Consider the following 22160-nt stretch of genomic DNA (forward strand, 5'->3'; position numbering starts at 1 on the left):
AAACTTTGACAGAATTATCCGACATAATTCTCTTGAGCAGTCACCGACTTTCTTAGAACTATGCTCTGTACTAGATTCTCCTGAGAATCACGTACAACAAAACTCTAATACATGGCCTCAAGCTTTCTTGGTCCATAAGAATCGCACTTGAACAGAATTCTATCTCCCTTTCTACATGACTTAACAGCTCAACTTTTAAAGCTTTAATTGTGTATTTATGTGTGATAAGATGTCATTCTATCACTCGTGGGAATATCTTGGCTTGTAGGTTAACCCCCTCATACTGTGAGCTATGGATCTAAAGGTAGTAGAACCCTAAAATGTAGAAATTTTAGTCTGTACGATGTGACTTCAATAAACTTGCCAATCAGTATCGCATGGAGCAAAGGTGTTACAGTTGGTACCAACAAACTACAGTAATTCAAAGGAAACAAAATGCATGAAGTTAGTTTAAGCGGGAAAGATTAATTATCAGCCAATTATAATAACAGGACGAAACTATCTTAACAACTCGTGCTGGCTACAAAAGGGAATGAAAGGAATCCTCAAAGGAATTGGGAAGCACCGAGAACAGATGATTCAAAGTGCTACAATACCACCACAGATACCTTAATATGCAAAGATCTCTGTCTGGGCAGGTTAAAACGCATCATCAAGAAATTAAGCTATTAGACAGAGGGGTAAAAAAGGTATACTACTCTGGCATAATCTGCAGCTACAATCTCACATCCTTTATATAATAGATACATAAATTCTGGATACTTACGTCATTAGGTTTGTAACAAGTTTCATCGGGACAACTTGTGAGCAATATAAGCAAAACGTTCTATAGCTTAGGTCCGCTTGATTTTTGAAAATGTACCAGTCTCTGAGAAGTAGGTACTTTGAGTTCCACTGCCGAGTTGGTGTGCATGAGCCTGCGGATTTGTGAGCTCAATCCCCTGAAAAGAAAGAAATGCAGATAATTATCATTTGCATAAAAAATTGGAGACATCAAGAACCATATAAATCACAAAAAAAAATTCAGGAAACTCATAATTTCCAAGTTTATTACATAACTCTCAGGTAATTCATACTGGATGCCAATTCACTTGACTTTAGAAAGCAACATTTTCCTTATTATTTTCAATTTTTTTTTTTAATTTTCTGAGATAACTAGAAACTGGCAACATTGAACTATTGGCTAATACCAATGGCTCCTAGAAAACTTACTAAAGGTACTAGACATACTTTGTCTAACCAGTTTATTACTGCTCAGTGTAACTGTTGTGCAGCGAAAAAGGTAATTATAATAAACTCATCAATAATATTATGTGAATACACTTTTAAGTACACAATTAGATACACAAATAATGTATCATCATCTAATTGAGTAATTTTGAATTGAAGATAAAATAATATTTAATCATATGATGACACATCACTAATGTACTCAAAAGTATGTGTACACAACATTACTCTAAACTCATATCAACTTAAGTTACAAGAAAAACTAACATGAATTCAACCTCTTATAGATCAAACAATTATTCGTATCAAAATTTATCTCTACCAAAACTCATCAATAACAGAGAAAATTTATATATGAAGAGAAAAAAGGTAAGATGCACAATTATGCTGGATGGTCCACCTTGTACATTAAAATTGTCTATTATCTTTTGAAAATAAATTCAGTATCACCACTCCGGGAGTTCTAAAAAGTGTAATATTAGCATTGATATTTCAATTTAAAGTAGACATATACCTGCACAGGAGTAAATGCCAGACTTGACGTCAGCCCAGAAGTAGCACCGCTGCTTCCATAATTTTTTTCCTTGAACCTGAGAAAAGAAATTGCTTATGACTTAAAAACAGAGTAATAAATCAGCATAAATGAATCATGACTAACTAGCAATCAAACACTAAAAACAATCAATAGAAATATATACAACTTCCAAATTGCTGCTTGAAAAATAACTAAAAGCAGGATAAATAAATAAAATAATACCCACTTCTTAGCAACTTTTGCAGCAAGTTTGCTCTGGCCAAGTGAGACACGGAGTTTGCCACTCCCAGCCTGACCAAGCATTCCATAACCCTCCCCCAGTCCATCACCTGTTGACAGAAAACATATCAATAGTAAGAAAGTTGCATTTTAAAGGAGTCCCAACTTGAACATAGTCTTGTTAAATTAAAAACATCAAATGAAATTTCAACCCAGAACGTGATAATATATGCAAAGGAGTTTAAATAAATTCAGATTTGTACTACTATAAATTTACCTAAGGAACTCTCTTCAGGTACACCAAATAACATCCTGTTAGCCAGCTTCCTCATATCTGTTACTGCATATCTAGAATAATATAAAAAAACAAAATATCATCAAACAATACAAGAAACCACAAAAGAGAACAAAACATCCAGTATAAACAACAGTGGCTGCATTACCTTTCCTTCATCTTCCTTAACCGACGGCCACCTCTCTTCTTTTTCGGTTCTGAATCAGGAACTGGAAGTGGTTTAGGTTGCTTTGCAGGAGGAGGCTCTTGCCATTTTTCAATCTTCTTGCGAATCTCTTCCCTAAATGCTCTTCCAGCAGCTCCTGATGGATCTCCTCTGGTAGAATCCACACGTGCTGCAAGGGTTGATTTAGCAGCTAAGAGCCGACAGGCTCGCATCCTCAAAGAAGGGGGGGTGGTTTGGAAAATCTCTGTCTGCTCAAGATAACCAACACGGAATTGTGATGTTGCAGTAGAAAACCCTGCAAGATTCTTTTTCTTGGCACCTAGAAGCTGAACATTACAAGCAGGCATCTTAGCTAATGCTGAGAGCCCCCCTGCAGTTCCCATAAGTTTGGCTGCGACAGCACTTCCAACAATCGCAGATAAATTTGGTGCAATATATCCCATTCTGCTTTCCACAAAATCAAGGACCTTCTTCTTTGCTGAATCAAGAGTAAGAGCTCGATCACATGCGCCAATTGTCTTTTGGAGGACCTCTTCTGGGAGTGGCTTACCACTTGTGGTTGACGCTGTAACTGAAACCACCATAATAATAGCTGAGGGTAAAAGCCCCTCCAGATCAACAAGGGTAAGATCCATCTCATTGCCAATCTTTTTCACAACACGAGCATAATCAATGGGGTGATGCACAAGTGATTCAAGCTCCGGAAATTTCAAGCGATACTTGTCACGAATGAAATTGTGGATAATAACAATTTCGTTCTCAATATCGACAGACAGAGCATTACAATCCACAATTAGCTGGTATTCTGGATCATCTTCTAATACTATTCCATGATCTGAAGTAGCAGAACCCTTCTGAAGTGCTTCTTCAACTTTCTGCAACATAGACACCACATTATCATTATACAGATGTAATATGCACATTATGGTAACTAGAATTAGAATTGAAAATAGTCAATTTAAAATTTAATCCCCATAACCATGGGCATGTATCAATTATTAAAACTGAAAATAAGGAATGAACACAGGATTACAAAACTAAATCCAAATTGTCAGGAAATTCCAAGTTATGCATGCAACTCTATGAAATTAAACTGGTCTTTGTATACATTTGCAAAGAAAAAGATCAGAGGGAACAGACAAGAAATGAAATCTTGATACTAGAAAGACAAAATGCTATAAGTATGCATCATATAACATCAAATAAATTTTAAGAGAGAAAGAGCATTATGAAGCATCAATGCTCTCCACAATCCACATAGAAAAGCATGAAAATTTCATAGTAATAATAACAGATAAACAAATTATTCAAATTATCACACTGATGCAATATAGAAGCAAATATGATATATGAACTAACCTGCATTATATCAGTATATCTTTGAGTTTTTTGCAATTTTGAAACATTGTCCAGGTCATCATAGTTAAGAGCTTCTATATCTTCCATGTCCCCATCGATGTCCTCTTCCATGTTTGTGGCATCACCTTCATCTTCCTCCTGGACATAAACATAGTGTAAAAATTATATGCTGACAGACATTCTCCATTATAAAATCATAAATATGGGTGTAATCGAGGATAAGTACACCCAGAGGTAATATTTAAAAAGTTAAAAAATGAAGTAACATGGTGTTGATTGAAGAAACTTAGCAGAAATCAATAGAACTAGGAGAAAAAGAAAAGTAGCAGCAAAACTAAAAACTAAATATATAGATTTTAGTTTAATAAAATCATCTTACAATAATATCAGCTTCATTGTCAGATAACTCGTCCAGGTCAGCTAGGAAAGAATCAGCAAGAGTTGCCTGAAAAAAAAAAAACAAAGAAGTACAATAAACATGACCGACCTATCTTTAAAAAAAAAAAAAAAGAACTCCCAGTACCCCTAAATGTTACACAACATACTACAAGGCCGCGTTACACTTCAGTTTCAGCAAACCATTAGCAAATCCGCATTACAATTCATATAAAAAGGGTCAAAAATCTCGATGATAAGAATGGTTTACTAATGTACAACACAGATGTACCATAACTAACAAAACCCGTAACAAAACTGCATATCTGCAATTGTTGCAATAATCCGATCACAATTTTAATTGATTAACTGAATCGTACACAACATGCTTTAATTTGTAACCTCATCAAAGCGGTATAATACAGATATTACAAAAACCTAATAAATATTATAAAAAAGCATTAACAGTAATGAGCGTAGTTATAGTAGAAATGAACACGATTACCATTTTTTCGAGATAAAGCGGCGAAACTAAGGTTGTGTCGTCTTCTAGGGTTTGTTCTTGGACACAGAAAACGAACGAACTAGCGGAAGAGGCAAAAATTTAGTTATTCAACTCAAACTCGAGACCAAATGAATTAAAAAAAAGACTTAATCGAAAAGAATCTGCAGAGAAATTAATCAATGAACTAATACCTTTAAAAGAACTGAAATCCCTAATTCTAGGGGGAGCCGACTCTTCTGTGCAGATAGAGAGAGCACAGGAGAACCATTTTTTTTTTTTTTTTTGAGTGTGAGAATTTAGAAAGCTCTGGGCCTGAAACTAGGCTTTGCAACTTATCTCAAACCCACTATATTCTATTGGGCTTTTTTAAAGGGACTCGGCACCCAAGTGAACAATCAAGTGCGGCGGAAGGAAGTGAAGTTGTGTAGGTTAACGGTGAGACATAAAGCGAGCACAGTGGCGGCGTGGCTGTTAATTAAATTTTTAGGTTTCTAATGCATTACAAATATTTTTGTATTTTTTATATGACATACTAATATAATAATTAGATATTATTTTATTTTTAATTCAAAATCATATAATTATATTATGATATATCATATTTATCCTTAAACTTCTCTCTCAGTCTCACTCCATTTTCAACCATAACCGACATATTTGGTTTTTTTCTATCATGATATTGGACAGATAATGTGTATAAGATTTTATATAAAACTTTGAGTCAAACAAATTAATTAAATAACATATCTTTTTTATTTGGTGATAATTACACACACATCATTTAAAATAATAACTGTTAGTAGAATAATTTGCTAAAACCTTTGTTCATAAAGTTTGAATGACGGTTGAGCTTTTCTCTATGGAACAAGCGTTCATAAAGTTGAAATAGCCATTCACCTCTTACTCCTTAATATGTATTCTTACTCCATAAGCAATTGTTATGAAATGGTCATTCATACTTCTAAAATGACCATTTTTTATGTTTATTCTTATATGTAAAATTTACATGGAACAATCATTCATATTCAACCTTATGTATATGTTGCATACCACCTCCTAGAAACTTAAACATATCCCTTTCTTTCGAAATCCAATTTTGACCTCTTTTATTTTTAACTAGTTTTGTATGAAGAATGGATTTTTGCTTTATCTCATCTCAACATCTAGGCCACATAATTGGTTCCTTGTAACTCAATTTGGTACCTTGACAACGTCGCTCAAATTTCTACCATCTATCTATTGACTTTAATCATCTAGGTTACAAAATTGACTCTCAGTTATCAAGATATAGTATAATCTCCCTCATGTTCTCAAAATACATAAAAAATCTCTTAATTTAAAGCTACAACTCGACCATCGTTATCCTCTTCTTTGTCCCATTATTGTTGCTTCACTTGATTTTCACCAAATTTAAATCGAACTCCTCCACTTCAAACTCATCAACATAATTCTATTATTGGTGGGAGTTTATGAAAGTTTGGGTATGTTTGGTGTAGGTAGGCGTCTAAACTGTGTGTTTCGCTTAATGGTTTGAGGATTAGTGATAGAGGATTTGTAAGAGCTAGACAAGGGCTTGGATTAATTTGGTGCTTTAGTAGTAGGTTTTGGTTGATCTTCAATATTAGCAATGATATCAGCTTGTAGTTTGACAGAAGAATTGGTTTCAGTCAGGGATTTTGGTTTGAACATCCAAACAATAATTTAGAGGGCATCATAAGTCTAGAAAGAAAAAAGTTGAGCACTTGGTTTCTACAAATTCTAGTCTTTAAGTGTAATTTATTAAATACATCAAGATAATTTTACTGGGAACTTATCTATCTTTGACTTCTCAAATTTGACAAAACACTAAAATGGGAGCTAAATCTACCAAGTAAACTCTTAATCTCATGAATGGATTTCATTACTAGTGATTGTTGTCATTGTTCGACATCTTGTACCTATTGTGAAAATTCACGCCCAAGCTTTTAGTTTCAAGTTTTTTCTACCATAGTCGAGAATCACCAACTCTAACACCAATGTTACAGATTGTAATGAAATTGAAGATGAGATGAAGAACAACGTGAAAATTAGATTCAAATATTCAAAATCTCAAAAAATCAGAGGACGAAGAAGAATCTCAGAAAAAAGTATTTTACGGGGAAGGGAGTATGAATTTCATCAAAAAAAATTCTTTTATACATACTTCTATAATAATTTCCATACTTACAATAGATTGTTGTCAACAAAGCTCAAAACCTTCTATAATAATTTTACATTTTTTTAATATTTTTAGTAAAATAACAAATTTTACTCTTATATTTAACTGAAAAATTTTAATTTCAGTTAATCAACAGGTGAGATTTTAGATCTTTCAAATCTCATAATTATGATTTTGAAATCGCACTTAAATTTGGATAGAAAATAGTCCTTTGGCCTAATATAAAACCTATTTGAAGAGAATATGAAAAGTGATTATTTAAGGAACAAATACCTTGGAAAGAACAAAAAATCCCTAATTTCATATAGAAGATTATTATTACCAGAATTTACAAAAATCTGGGCCTAATTTGGGCTTTGCTTAACTCAAAAGTCATTATATTACATTGGGCGTGCAATTAAGTCAAAAGTTAATTGCTTGCACATTACTTTTCCAAGTAGACACAATTTTCAGAGAGTCACGAGTCAAGCAACCCAGGCCATACTATGATTGAAGTGGACATTTTGGAAGAAAAATGTTTGAGAGCTCTGGTCTTGGTCAGTGGAGTGGAAAGTTTATTTGTACATATTTGACCTTTCTTTTGGACGGTAAAGAAGCTTTTGAAGTTTGACTGACAAATATTATTGTAAAGAAAAAAGCAGTCGAGGGTACTCTGTGAAAAACAAATACATGAAAACTCTGTAACCTCCCGGCCTTTGTAGGTTCTACTATGGCTTCTCTATTTCACTGTTGGCAAGCTATTGTTTTTTGTCCCCTTAGTCATCCTTTTGAAATCATGGCGCATAACTTTTTTAGGCAGTACAAAAAAGTTGGGCTCCATAGTTTTTTTTTTTTTTTTTGATTGATTATTTCAGTTGTATCATAGCTTTTACTTGCTTGTATAGTTTAGGTTACAAGGGCATCCCCCTTTTGTGTTCTCTAGTGTTTTTTCCCTCCCACTCACTTTTGGTCTATCAATGCTTTCACTTTGATGGTAGCTCAAGAGAAGTGAGTGTTGGGTCTAGGTGTATTTAGCCCTTATTAATCCTAGTTGTCCAGTCATCCTAAACGAACATAGGTTGTTTCTAATAAGGCTGGATTCGAGCCGAGCCAGCTCGAGCTCGAGCTCAGCTCGGCTTGGTTCGAGCCCAAAACGAGCCAGGCTCTGCTCGGCTCGATCGAGCTCGAGCGCTCGGTAATTTTTTTTTAATTTTTTATACAAAATGACGTCATTTTGATCTATATATATACAAAACGGTGCCGTTTTGATATGAAAAACGAGCCGAATCGAGCCATAAACGAGTCGAGCCGAGTTCAGCTCAAGTCGAGCTCGAGCCGAACTCGAGCCGGCCATAAAAAAACCGAGTCGAGCCCGAGCTGGCTGCTAGCCGAGCTCGGCTCGGCTCGAATCCAGCCCTAGTTTCTAAGCCTTGTTGGCTGTGGTTTTGTTTGTATATTCTTTTTGCTTATCAAAATGATAACAATAATTAAATCCGTTAGTTTTAAAATTATATATCATTTTTTCCTTTAAACCATAAAAAATAATTATTTCCTCTCATACCAAGTTTTAGAAAACAATATTTTCTCTCATAGGATTTACTCTTCAATCTCTAGTTGCTCCTTCAATCCTCTCTCTCTCCCAATGCGTTCTCTCCCTTCGACCGATCATGTGACATCCTCATTGTGCTTCATTTGGGAAGACAAGACTCTCATCTTTGTCATCTTCTTTTGGGAAAACAATTTATCTTTATCTTCTCAAACGAAGTATCATGGAGAGATTACATAGTTAATTAGAGAGAAAGAACGCATCAAAAGAGAGAGATCGTCAGATGAGTGATCGGAGATTAAAGATTAAACCCTAAAGGGGAAAATATTGTTTTTTAAAATTTAACTAAAAAAATTATTACTCTTTAAGGTTTAGAGAAGAAAATAAAATAAAATAAAATTTTAATTTATTTTTAATATTATCAATAAAATAACGATTTTATACTTAAAATTAATAAATTTAACCGTTTATAAATAGGTAAAAAGATTTTTAAAAAATTAGAAAGTTAAAAATTACTAACCTTTAGGTGGAAATAAGTCTTTTGGCCTAATGATAATTATATTCTTCAAAGCAATTTCAAAGGGAACATTTTATGGGGTGTTTATCAAACAGCACCTAGTATGGTAGGATTTCTAGCAAATAATTAAGGATATGCCTGCTAAGAAGTCGGAAAGTTATTAATTTTCCACCACCACCACTGGTGGAAAATCAAATAGCGGTCATCATTTACCGTAACGAAAGCCCCACCCCATCGATCTCACCAATGAAATCATCACTCAAAATTTATAAATTGACATTAGAAATTTTCCTGGGACAATCACAATTTCAACCATTCATTTAGAGAGGAAGGATAAGGCCAAAACACTATTTCTCACCCAAACTATAATGAACTCTCAAAGTTTACCGGTTAAGTTTGAAAATATCATTTACCCACTCATAGTCGGTTAAATTTAATAGAACCCTAACTTATGAAAATTTAATCTCATTTTCTCCCTAAAAGTTTAAAACCTAATATTTTATCCCCTAAGCTAAGTTTGAAAAGATCACATTTCCCCTCAAGGTTTAGTTTCAAAACATATTCACTTTCTCCGGTGTCATCACAGGTAATTTCTCTCTCCCGACGGTTTTCCTTCCTCTGACAACCCATCTCAACTCCACCCCAGCCCATCCGATGTCAAGAGACGTCGTTTGGAAAGAGAAATCGTCTTCCCGAATGACGAAGAAAAGATCAATCAATCTCGTCTTCGTTATTTGGGAAGACGATCATCTTCTCAAATGAAGACGACTCATCTTCCTAGAGGGAGACGAGTCATCTCATCTTCATCTAGGAAGACGATTTCTCCTCCCAAACAATGTCTCTCAGCGTTGGATGGGTTAGGGTGGAGTTGAGATAGGTCGTCGGAGGAAAGAAAAACGTCGGGAGGGAGAGACGGTCGGCGATGGCACTGGAGAAAGTGAACAAGTTTTGAAACTAAACCTTATGGGGGTAATGTGATTTTTTCAAACTTGGTTTAAGGGAGAAAAGTTAGTTTTTTAAATTTAGGGGGGAAATGAAATCATATTTAAGTTTATTTTTAATATTAAATATGAAATAACGATTTTACCCTTAAAATTAATAGATTTAAACGGTTATGGGTGGGTAAATGATATTTTCAAAGTTAACAGGGGGAACTTTGAAATTCAACATAGTTTGGGTGGGAAATAGTCCTTTCGCCGAAGGATAATGATTCATCTAGGACGCATCACACGTGTATCTCCCAAATTTTAAATGCATAAACTATTATTGCTAAAAGGCGAAAGGACTTATTCCCACCAAGTAGGGGTGGATTCAAGTCGAGCCTGTTCGAGCTCGATGTCGAGTTCGACTCAAACGAGCTCGAAACGAGTCACGTATTAACGAGCCCCAGCCCCAGCCCGAGCTTCAGTCTTCAGGAAAATCAAGCTCGAGCTCGAGCCCGAGCCCAAGCCCAAACTATAAGCCGAATAGCTCGACTTAGCTCCCGAGCTGTGACTTATTTAACCAAAAATAGTGTTGTTTTTGGTTAAATGAAAAAAGAATGAAATTGTGTGGCGTCCTTCACTTGTTTTAGTCGCGTCTCTCCTTCATGTATGTGTAGTTGCTCTCTAGTTCCAATTCCAGTTCCAAACTACAGCCCTCAATCTTAACTTTTAACCTATTTTCTCCGTCGACGACAGGGATTTCTCAGAGTGAAAGGTTCAGTTCAAGTGTTCTCTTGTGTCTCTCCTCCAAGTATGTGCAATTGCTCTCCAGTTCCAAACTACAACCCTCAATCTTAACTTTCAACCTATTTTCTCCGTCGACAACAGGGATTTCTCAGGGTGAAAAGTTCAGTTCAAGTGTTCTCACGTGCCAATTGAAGATTCGTCCAGCGATCGGGATTTCGACGGCGAGGATGACGACATAAGGACATTTCAGGTTTGTGTTTTTTCATTTTCTTCACTTTCAATTTGTTAATTTTTGCCTTAAATTGATTGAACCCTAACTTTAGAATTAGGGTTTCTAAATTGGGGGTTTTATCAAACTTGCTTATTTGTGTTGTTGGTCTGTTGTTGTAGATTTCGTTTTATGCCTTTGTATTTTGAATCATATTTGTTTGTTTCAATATTTGTTTGCCTTTTGAATCATTTTGAACCATTCTGAGCCAGGCTCGTGAATAGCTCACGAGCTATCGAGCTCAAGTACGAACTGCTTTTATCACTCAGCTCGACAAGCTCGAGCTTTGGCTCGGCTCATATGAACAGTTACCGAACTAAGACTGAGCTTATCTGAGTTCGAGCTCGGCTCAGCTCAAATCCAACCATACCACCAAGTTTTGATGTGGCCTAAATCATGTGTACGGTAATTTAAAAATCTAAAATTCTAGATAAATTATTATTAAAATTTTTTATTATAGATAAAAATAAAATGATTATTTTATTAATAATATTAAAAATATAAAATTTATTATTATTATTTTTTAAGTTTTAAAAATTAACAATTTTATCTTTGCTTAAAGTTTTCTAACTTTAAAAAGTCATAATTCCTCCTCTCTAAATCTAAAGTTTTTTTTTCACTCCTCCAATGACCATCTCCGACACCAATGACCTCCTTTTTTCACCCTAAAACGTTAGTCAGTGCACGATGAGACACAAAGACATCTGAAGATGGTCTTTGACAAAAAGATCTGGAGAGGGGAGACACCAACCTATGTTTTAGGATGGAGAAAGGAGGTCGTCGACATCGAAGATGATGGCTAAAAGGGAGAAGAAAAAAACCTTATGTTTGAGGGGGGAATATGACTTTTCAAAGTTAAAAAACTTTAGGTATGAGTGACATTATTGATTTTAAAAACTTAGGGAGGAAATATAATAAATTTTATATTTTTTAAATATTATTAGTAAAATAACTATTTTATTTTTAACTCTAACAAAAAATTTTAACCCAGTTGATCCATAGATAGGACTTTGGGTTTTTTAAACCTACGAGTGTGAATTTGAAGATACATCAAAACTTGGGTGGGAAATAGTCCTTTGGCCTTGTTAAAATTCAATTCCTAGCAAAATCATTTTGAGGTGAAGGCCAAAATCTTAGCTTCACTATAGTTGTGTCAGCTCCGCATAACCTAAGTTGAATCACTTTTTCTAAATTGATCCGAATGTATAGATTAGATCAATCAAGAGTATTATTATTGTAATATGTTGTTGGAGAATTTAAAATGAAACTTTTCATCTCAAAGTTATATTTTTTTACCACCTAAACTGCTCTTTAAAATAGCACCAAAAAAAAAATATATTAATTAGAATATTATGAGATAAGTATCAAAAGCATTAAGAGGGACCATATTAATTAGAATAAAACATCGTCCTTTTTTATTTTTGATTTAATATATATAAACTATCAATATAACCCTTAAAATTTTATATTGATATATCTTAAATTTCATTATATCTTCATTGATTCCATATATTTACATTTACTCAACTATAGTCCCCTAAATTTAATTTTTGAATATGTTACTATAGATCATATGATCGAACAAGCATGGGTTATCATCACTAATCAAAGCACTTGTTTAATGAGTGAACGATGGAAAACTGAGTAATGTAATTATAATAAGCTACATTTTGGCTATCATATTCATGTTTGAAGTAGTTGTAAGAAAATAGAGACTAAGGGCATAGTGGTCCATTGGACCATTACATTCATGTTGATTGAATAAATTGTAAATATAAATTAAAAGATAAGAAAAAAAAAAGGAAAAAAGAAAAATATAAATTAATTAAGAAGAAAATAATTTGTTTTTACTGTCAGAGGTGTAAATGATATTAACTTTATTATATTTTGTACAACATGACAAAAAGCTCTTTAACAATTAGACCTCATGCATGATTTTGATGGATGGGCCAAAAATTGGACTTTTTGAACTTATAGGTGAAACGTATCATTTTAACAAAGCTCGGGTACAACACAGTAATCTCCTCATCTTATAATCATTAACATGGCGTAATCCCAAGTTCCCAACCCTAATTGAGAGCCCTATCATTTTTTTACTGTGATCTCTCTTTTACTATACATGGTATGTAGGATAAGTGTAAGGGAGTCATAACCCGTTCTTCCTACCTCACCCACCCGCCTCTTTACTAACCAAGATCTTCACTATTATATATTCCTGTCTCCCACTTGTTCCTTGTTTATATTTACATCATCCTAGTCCTTGGTTGAGTGGCGCCTCTTGCATTTTCTTTCACCTTCGTCTCTTCTTTTTTTGTTTTTTCTTGCAACTATGGCGGAAATCGGCTCTGATGTGAAGAGACCTAGAGATGGCGAACAAAAGAGTAATGGTTCCGTTTCCGTGGAGGCTGAGTCTAATTCTATATCCTCTATTATTCCTGGCTGGTTCTCTGAGATTAGCCCAATGTGGCCTGGTTAGTTTTTATTTTAACTTCAATTTTGTTATTGTTTGTTTCCTATTTCCATTCGTGTTGTTTCAGAGTTATGTAAGAGTATTTAGTATTTTTGTGTGTGTGTGTGTGTGTGTGTATTGTTATGTGGATATTGATATTCAAATTTTTGTGTAAATAGTTCTGAAATTAAAAAATAAAAGAATCAATACAGAAGTATGCAGACTTGGTGTTTTGGTTTTTTTTTTTTTTCTGTTTTTTCGTTTTAAGAGGTAGTTTATTGTGCATTATGAAACGCATGCGGTCCTTTAAAAGGGTTTTTTTTTTAATTCTTTTGTTCGTAGTGTAAAATTGAAAAGGCCTAATGATGATTTGCATAGTCATTAAGCAAGTATTGTTTCTCTTTTTGCTGTTTAATGCATATAGATGCTTTTGGAACTTTTTTGAGTTGGAGCCTTCTTGTAATTGCCAGATATACTTGTTCTTTCATATCACCTTGTTGGTAGTTAAATCTTGATGTTGCAATTTGAAGTTAGTTGTTGAATCTAATGCAGGTGAGGCACACTCCTTAAAGGTTGAAAGAATCTTATTTCAGGGGAAGTCTGATTTCCAGAATGTCATGGTCTTTCAGGTATTTAATGCTCAAGGTTGATATCCTTATGTTTGTCTATTATTCTTAATTAATTATATGTTGAAACACAAGTTTTTAACTGTGGTGATTTCTGCAGTCATCAACTTATGGAAAGGTTCTGGTTTTGGATGGGGTGATTCAGCTTACTGAGAGAGATGAATGTGCATACCAAGAAATGATCACTCACCTTCCACTTTGCTCAATTCCAAATCCAAAAAAGGTCATTATATTCTTGTAGAACCACCAAGTTAATCATTTAGTTAAAAGTTAATAGATATACATGGGGCTCTATATCTTCTTCTGACAAGATATTGAAGTAATTTTGCGAATGAAGCTTTTTGTAAATCTTGGTTCATCTATTTCTTCATGTTATCTTTGTAGTAAATGCCAGGTTATGAAGTGGACTTTACTTTGGCTCTAATGTCATTTTAGTCCAAACATGTGATGTCAAGATGGAATTTAAATATTTCTTCCTGATTTAAATAATCTAGTATCATTTATGTTGTAGCTTGTGTCAAGGTGTACAATTAGTTTGATTTTCACTCTTCTGGTAGAGCTAACATGAGTTGCTTTAAGGTTTTATTATTTTGGTTCTTTTTCTCATCTCAATCTTCACCATGTTTTTACCCCAGGTTCTGGTTATTGGTGGAGGAGACGGTGGAGTATTGCGGGAAGTGGCTCGCCATTTGTCTGTTGAGCAGATCGATATCTGTGAAATTGATAAAATGGTTGTTGATGTAAGTAATAACGTCGTAAGTGCTTTGATAATATGGTAGATATATATATATATCTACATTTGCATAATGTTCTTATTATATGATAATAACTGGTTGGATGCCTTTTTCTTTTTGCACAAAATGAATTTGGTCTGTTGACATTCATGCAACTTCATCATGCTTGACCCCTTTTTTTACATGAGCACAGGATTAATATATAGTTTGTTTTAATTTGCATCCAGGTTTCTAAACAATTTTTCCCTGACGTAGCTGTTGGGTTTGAGGATCCCCGTGTGAAACTTCATATTGGTGACGGTATGATCTCTGCTTCTGCTCATATGCTCTTTTTTCTGTTTTTCCCATGAATTCATTAAATGGTGGGACTTCTTTAATATTGCAGGAATTGCCTTTATGAAGGCTGTTCCGGCTGGAACTTATGATGCAATCATAGTGGATTCATCGGATCCAATAGGTACTGTAATATCTGCAATGGATAATGTCCTTGTACTTCTCAATTGAAATTTGAGAACTATCTTTCAAATGTATTGAGTTAGAAAATAAGAATGAATGAGGCAAATGTCTTTGAACTTAAGCATTGTGTTTATTCTCTCAGGTCCAGCACAAGAACTCTTTGAGAAGCCCTTTTTTGAGACTGTAGCAAAGGCTCTTCGTCCTGGAGGAGTTGTGAGTACTCAGGCAGAAAGCATCTGGCTCCACATGCATATCATCGAGGGCATTGTTGCAAACTGCCGCCAGATCTTCAAAGGATCAGTCAATTATGCATGGACCACAGTTCCCACATATCCTAGGCATGTACTTCTTAACTTCTTGCTATACTTTCTGTGGTGTTCTCTGCAATGTTATTTTGGAGATTTGTTACTTTTGAGAAATCATTCTATTCTCCATCCTTTTTCTTTCATTCTAGGAGTGATGATTTTATTAGGCCAATGTCTCAATCTTGGGAACTCTTTTTTTTTTGAGATTTGCTTTCTGTGGTTTATTTCTGATGGTTTTTTCCCCTTTCAGTGGGGTGATCGGTTTCATGCTTTGCTCAACCGAGGGACCCTCTGTTGATTTCAAGCACCCATCGAACCCAATAGATGCTGATAAAAATCACAGCAAATCAAGTGGACCCTTGAAATTTTACAACTCAGAGGTTTGAATCTGATCCAACACGATTTTTTTTTGCGTGTGTGTGTGTAAAGACTGAGGCATCAGATTTTTCTAATTCACTTGTCTGAACCACATTCCAGATTCATACAGCAGCATTCTGTTTGCCAACTTTTGCGAAGAAAGTCATTGATAATCAATAGGGAAATCCGCAATATCATGGAAGCAGGAGTCAGCTTCTTCTTTACTTCACAGATTCCGCCCACTTAAAAATTTATCCATGAGAAATGGAATAAGCTTAGGTTTAAATTGATGTCTTGAGTTTCTTTTAATATTAGAGTTAGTGATATTATTTTTGGTGTAATTTTTATTAGTGCTAGTGACCTTCTATTTGATAAAAAAAATGGCCTTTCTATAATACATTTTTGAACGGCATTCAAATATTTATGGGCTGTACTCCATTTTTTGACATTTTGGATACTTGAGATATTTAGTATATTGTTCAAGAGTATTCATATATGTTTTTATTTAAACAGTTTTGTTTTTCGATCGGATCTGAAAAAAAATCCCAAATCAGAACATTGGCCAATTCTAATAATATAGTTTACCATCTCCTGGTTTGATGTCGTTTTATATTGGTGCGTACGTGCACTTGACTTGGAAGGCCTTGACTCCCACCCTATGCAACTTGTTTATAAGAAAAGATAATAATTACAATAAACAATACAAAAATACATATTTATGTTGTATATCTAAATAAGTATATATTTAATATGTGTCATTAAATGATTAAATAATTTTAAATTAATAATAAATTAATATCTAATCATATAATAATATATTATATATGTATTTATTTATGTATTAAAAAATGGATCACATAATATTGCTTTTACGTTAAATTGTTACTTCTATATGTAAAAATATCTTTATACAATTTTATTGGATTAAATGGAAACACTCTAAAGGGAGATGCAATCTTTTCTCATGGGTTGACGTTAGAGGTGTTTAGGTTTGACCCATTACAATACAGTTCTTATAAAAGAAACCATCTGCTAGATTATGAAGACCTACAATACAGCCCACACTATAACAAGTTCTGTTATGTTAAGCCTTTAACAGGTGATTTACGAGTTTTTAATAGATCGATTTGCAAGTTTTTAACGGGTTAATTTATTGGATTTTTGCAAACCGATCTGTTAATATCATTAATAAAATAATTTTTTAATAAATAAATTTTTTAAAATGATGCTTTTTAATTAGAAAAACATATTTAAAAAATTAAATTATAACTAAAAATAAGATAAACTTATTTATAATATATAAGTTAAATTCTTATTATCAATCTTACCTATGTAGAATACCCAAAATTTAACTTATTATTTAACCTAAGTAAAGAAAATTGTTTAAATGTATTTTTTCTATGTGATACACTTTGCACTCTTGCAAAAATGTCTCACATTGAAAAGATACACTCTAACAACTTCTTTCAATTCAAATATCAAGTTTCGATAAAAGTTTTAATTGTTTCACATAGATAATAATCAATCTTAAGAACTCAACTTACCTTTTTATATTTTATAATACAACCTTTTATATATTTTCTGTTACTATATAACATAATTTTTCTAATTTAATTATTAACAAATTAAAATTTATAATTTTTTATATTTTAGTTATTTTTTATTTTTTATATGGGTTATTATAATAACAAATTGTGTCGAACCAACGTTTAATCTTTGTTTCTCGGCCTATGACATGACAAATACAACCCACAAACCTGACACAACCCACTATAAATAGGAGCCGGGCCCGCCACTGCCATGTCTAGTTGAGGTCCTGCCAGTTCATTCACTTTACCTTACAATTGACACGTTCTACAATGAAACTAAACGGTCACCTGGCACTGCCGGTTGGTTCTAAAACGTCAAAAAGTTCACCCTCGATATCCAATAAATGCAATATTTTTCAGGCTTGTCATTTGAAATGTTCACTCGATTAAAGAAATATACAACAATGGCTGTTTAGGCATCATGGGATGTCCACACCCACTAGTCAAATTGCAAGCAAACAAAAAATATATTGTATAAATCCCAGCGCCAAAATAAATAAATAACGGGGGGCTGGTTTAAAGCAATATAATTTATTACCTGTACAAAACCTGTGGATAAAAATGATTCACATGTAGAAATGCAAGACCAAAAATAAATAAATAAATAAATAAAAATAAACTGGCAATGATTGGAATGCTTCCAGTTCTAACCTTCAAGCAGACTCAGCATATCATTCCATATAGGGTTCCCATGAAGTAATGAACTCAGTTTGGACCCTGTAACCTACCAAATTGGAGCCACAAATGGTCATTATTTCATTCGTTGTTTATTGTTACCATTAACTTTGAACCATTCATTACCACACAATAACCCTTGAATTAGGGCTACCTTTAACCAGCTAGCAGAGGAGAAAAGGTCGAAGTAGATCAGATGACTTCCGTTGAGGCACAAAAGATGGGACGTGAGCTAACAGGTTTCTATGCAATTCAAATTTCAACATCTATTTCAAGCCGAACATGCGCATAGCGAGAGACTAGTGGATGATACGAAGCAGAAAAGCAGGGAGAGAAGCACAATAAACAGCTTCAAATGCTTTGTTGCAGAAGAACAATTTCTGAACATAAACCATTTTCAACATGGGACTCAAAGCTGACAATATCTAGGGGCAACGACCAGTAGATGATGTGGTGCAGAGAAGCAGAGCAGAGATGGGATGCATTAAAGATGCAGTAATGCGGCGATACAATGCTGTTTTTTATCAAAATCACAAATCAAAACAAAAAATATAAACCTTTTAGACATATCTACTTCCAAATTATCAACATTACTGCAGTTAATTAAGTTAACTTTAAAAATATAAACAACAGCTAAGGAAATTTAAAGTAGGAAAGAGACCTCCAAGTATGAAGATAGCTAGCCCACACAAAACGGCACCCATAGCAGCCCCCTTGGCAGCTGAAAGATTTTGTAGAGCCATCCAAAGCCAAGTTCCTAACAAACCTTAGAGCCATGACACAAACACTAGTACTATCTATCATATTCAGATTCTATAAAGACTACAGTACTGCAAATATGTGATCAGGTTCATCATGCATATCTCCACTGCAAGTTCCAAGCTTAGTCTCTGCAAAATGAAGAAAAAATTAGCCAAGATTCAAGTACAAATACCGGAAGAATAAAAAATTACAAATCATATCACCTTTCACTTCACAAGAATTGTTACTTATTTGTTTCAGGAAAAGGTTACATGAAAGAATGAAAAGGGTCAACCAGAGATAAAACGACTGGTTTTAAGAGGGGAAGCAAGTGCAGCCTCATTACTTAAATAAATAAAGAATCAAGCAAGTATCAGAGTTTTAAAATATGGTTCCTTTTACATTTATTTATGTGAAACTGTATGGTCTATATTTTTTACTGATTAGTAGCTGCAATATTCATAGAGCCTTGACTGCTGTCTGGAAAATACAAAAGCACTGCTACTATTTTAAGATTCATAAAAAGTTTTAAATACTGGGAACCATGCCATACCCATTAGCATAAGGTGAATCACGATGGGAATGGCGATATGGAGGGGACCTGCTGTAACCACGACCACGTCGAGGTGATATGCTGCGGCGACGTGGAGATCTTTTTCCTCGGGGGCTGTAACTCCAATCAGAAGGTAAATTTAACAAAGCAGCAAAAATATGACCAAACCAAAAAGGAAACAAACATAAAGAAAATGGACTATATCATCAAATATTGCAGTGTCCAATTCTCAGAAAATGCTTCAGCACCACCAAAAATAACTTGCAAACACATCTCAAAGAACTAAAAAACAACGGGAGGAATCGGATATCAGTAGAAAATACGAAAATAATGTTTGACAACAAAGGATAAGGAAAAAAAGGGAGGTACATGCAAAACTTAGCATGTGTTTCAAATGCCAGTCACTGAAGAGCATAAGAACTAAAACAAACAACAACATTATGAAATACCAATACAGAGATGATAATCATGAACCAAATTAGAAGCAACCACCCAACCCACAAGATTAATGCAACATTAAAGGAACTCCACAAAAAAAAGTGCATGTGTGTAAAAGAATGAGAAAAGAGTGAGGGAGAATAAAGAAAATATTTTCCATCAAAGTCTCCTGAAGCTGATGTCAACTATCAAATGCATGAATAGCTAAATTTCTGCACGCATGCATGATCCACAACTATATGACCCATAAGCCATGGCATAAAAAGAAATTGCCCCTGAAACAAACCTGCGGCCATGCCCATAACTTGGACTCCTACGGCGTCGAGGGCTGGGGCTACGGCGTTGGCCACTTCCCAAGCCACGAGAACCAATGCGCAAACGACACTCACGAGCAAAATGGCCAGGCTCTCCACATTCATAACACTTCAAGTCATCACCTCCACCACGGCCACGGCCACGACCACCACCACGACCTCCACCACTTTTAGAATTATGAGAAAGCTCCACACGCCAACCATTCTTCCCTGTCAAATGAACTTGCTTCTCAGTAGAAGCCTCAAGAGTTTATAAAGCATGATAGAGGAAACGTGCATCTTCAAAATTAATAGAGTTGAAAAATGCCTATCAAATTCTAGAAATAATGAATTGGTGATTGCAAATGGGAAGAAACTCATAATGAGCACAAACTCGATAATCATGACAATAAACAAACGAAAAAACCCAAATTAAAAATCTCTAATCAGCACATTTTTCAAGCAATAGTAAGGAAATCCTAAACATACTGACCATCCAATGCACGAATTGCATCTACAGCATCTCTGCGATCATCAAACTCAATAAATGCATACCCTGGTGGCCTTCGAGCAACCCAGACACTGCATGATGTACATATTAAAAAAAATAAATGGACCAAACACAACAAAAAAAAAAAAGAAGAATTCTGGCGCCCAGTTAACAGAAACGAAAAGCCAAGCAATTTCATTCACATGTGAGCAAGATCATCGGCATATCATTCACTCGTTTGATGTCCTATCAAATAACCAATGCTACATTACAATATCATACCACAGTACTCTATCAATTCCAGGAATTATAAAAATTGAAAACGATTGACAGCAAAAAGAAAGAAAACAGAGCAGAAAGACACCTGCGAAGAACACCGAACATGCGAAATTCATCTTCAAGATCCCTTTCATTAACTCGAGGGTCCAAATTCCCAACGTAAACCCTAGACATTCTTTCAAACTTTCCAAGGAACAAAAAAAATTAATATCGAAATCTTTATGGCGAAAAAAAAAAGGTAAAGTTTTTTTATACCTCAGTGATAATAACAAACGGATCGAAAGAATAGGAGTTGAAAAATGGAGCTAACTTTGGAGAAAATTGAAGCCTACACCAAGCAACGAGAACAAATCCACAGGTCCAAAGCCCTAAATACTGAATTTTTTTATGGGTACTGAAGCGTGGCACAAGAAAACAGCTCTCTGTTGGGCTTATGTTGGGCCCTTCCAATTAAAAGGCTTCGGGCTTAACTTTTTTCATTTAACATTTGAAAGAATATCATAAGTTTGGAATTTCGGTGAGGGCAAAAGACTAGTTCCCACCCACCCTTAGGTGTAACCTTAAAAGACATACTCGTCAAATTTAAAAAACTCAAAATCTTATTTATAAGTCAAATTTTATTAAAATTAAGGGTATAATAATTATTTTACAAAAAAATTTAAAAAATAAAAAATTTATCATATTTTTCCTCTTTAATTTAAAAATCTAATAATTTTTTCTCCACTTAAAATTTGATAAGTAATCATTTTTTTTTAAGGTTTTTTCTCATTCTCTCCAGTGACTCATTCCTTCTAGGTTATTGGTTGGCCTTCCCTTCTTTTTCTCCCTCAGTTGATCATCATTTCTCCCTCACCTCTTTTGTCTTTGCTGAAAAGAAAAACCTTCATTTCTGTCTCTGACAAAAATAGAATGTTTTCATCATTGACAAAGAAAAAAAGGAGGCCAAGGGAGATAAACTGGTCGAGGGAGAAGAATGAAGAAAGGCTAGTTGACAACGGGAAAGGAATGAGTCGCCAGAGAGAATGAGAAAAAACTCTATGGGAAAAACGAGAGAGTGAATCGGGAGAACCATTCTAAAGTAATATGCGTTTCATCATTTATCTGGAGATTGATGTTATTCTAACTAGGATCTCACCAAACTACACCCCACATGATGTTATTCTAACTAAGATCATATCTTATCGGTGCAAATTTAACCTAAAATTCATCAAAAAATGTACAATTTCAATCACTAGAATTGCCATAAGTAAGTGTAATCCAAGAGAATCACGTTCCTTTGAACGCGATTGATAGAATTGCACTTGTTTGGTGCAA

General features: G+C 34.3%; 3 protein-coding genes across 5 annotated transcripts; 1 reads left to right on the top strand and 2 right to left on the bottom strand.

The window, feature by feature from the left end:
* Positions 1-681: 681 nt before the first annotated feature.
* LOC123217225 (U4/U6 small nuclear ribonucleoprotein Prp31 homolog) lies at positions 682-5022 on the bottom strand. The gene is made up of 9 exons (XM_044638069.1): positions 4876-5022; positions 4685-4763; positions 4184-4249; positions 3805-3942; positions 2428-3320; positions 2262-2332; positions 1992-2094; positions 1745-1820; positions 682-941 (listed from the first exon to the last, which is right to left on the bottom strand). The coding sequence occupies exons 2-9, from the start codon at positions 4685-4687 to the stop codon at positions 834-836; spliced, it is 1458 nt and encodes a 485-aa protein (XP_044494004.1). The 5' UTR covers positions 4688-4763; positions 4876-5022; the 3' UTR covers positions 682-833.
* Positions 5023-12950: 7928 nt separating this feature from the next.
* LOC123215635 (spermidine synthase 1-like) lies at positions 12951-16276 on the top strand. Its single transcript, XM_044635820.1, has 9 exons — positions 12951-13332; positions 13863-13939; positions 14037-14159; positions 14572-14676; positions 14898-14970; positions 15056-15127; positions 15269-15464; positions 15682-15811; positions 15909-16276. The coding sequence occupies exons 1-9, from the start codon at positions 13191-13193 to the stop codon at positions 15966-15968; spliced, it is 978 nt and encodes a 325-aa protein (XP_044491755.1). The 5' UTR covers positions 12951-13190; the 3' UTR covers positions 15969-16276.
* A 1435-nt stretch (positions 16277-17711) lies between these two features.
* On the bottom strand, positions 17712-21257 carry LOC123217787 (serine/arginine-rich splicing factor RSZ21). 3 transcript variants are annotated; one of them, XR_006502535.1, is made up of 8 exons: positions 21102-21257; positions 20932-21029; positions 20571-20659; positions 20071-20308; positions 19347-19460; positions 18714-18942; positions 18207-18566; positions 17712-18101 (listed from the first exon to the last, which is right to left on the bottom strand). XR_006502535.1 is itself a non-coding variant. In XM_044638914.1 (6 exons), exons 2-6 carry the CDS (start codon positions 21018-21020, stop codon positions 18936-18938), a joined length of 537 nt encoding a protein of 178 aa, XP_044494849.1. In that variant the 5' UTR covers positions 21021-21029; positions 21102-21257; the 3' UTR covers positions 18590-18935. The 3 variants fall into 3 exon arrangements, 1 of the variants encoding a protein (XP_044494849.1); XR_006502534.1 differs by having other exon boundaries at positions 17712-18566; XM_044638914.1 differs by lacking the exons at positions 17712-18101; positions 18207-18566 and having other exon boundaries at positions 18590-18942.
* Positions 21258-22160: the final 903 nt, after the last annotated feature.

This window comes from Mangifera indica, chromosome 5 (genome assembly GCF_011075055.1).
Source record: "Mangifera indica cultivar Alphonso chromosome 5, CATAS_Mindica_2.1, whole genome shotgun sequence".
Lineage (NCBI taxonomy): Eukaryota > Viridiplantae > Streptophyta > Magnoliopsida > Sapindales > Anacardiaceae > Mangifera > Mangifera indica.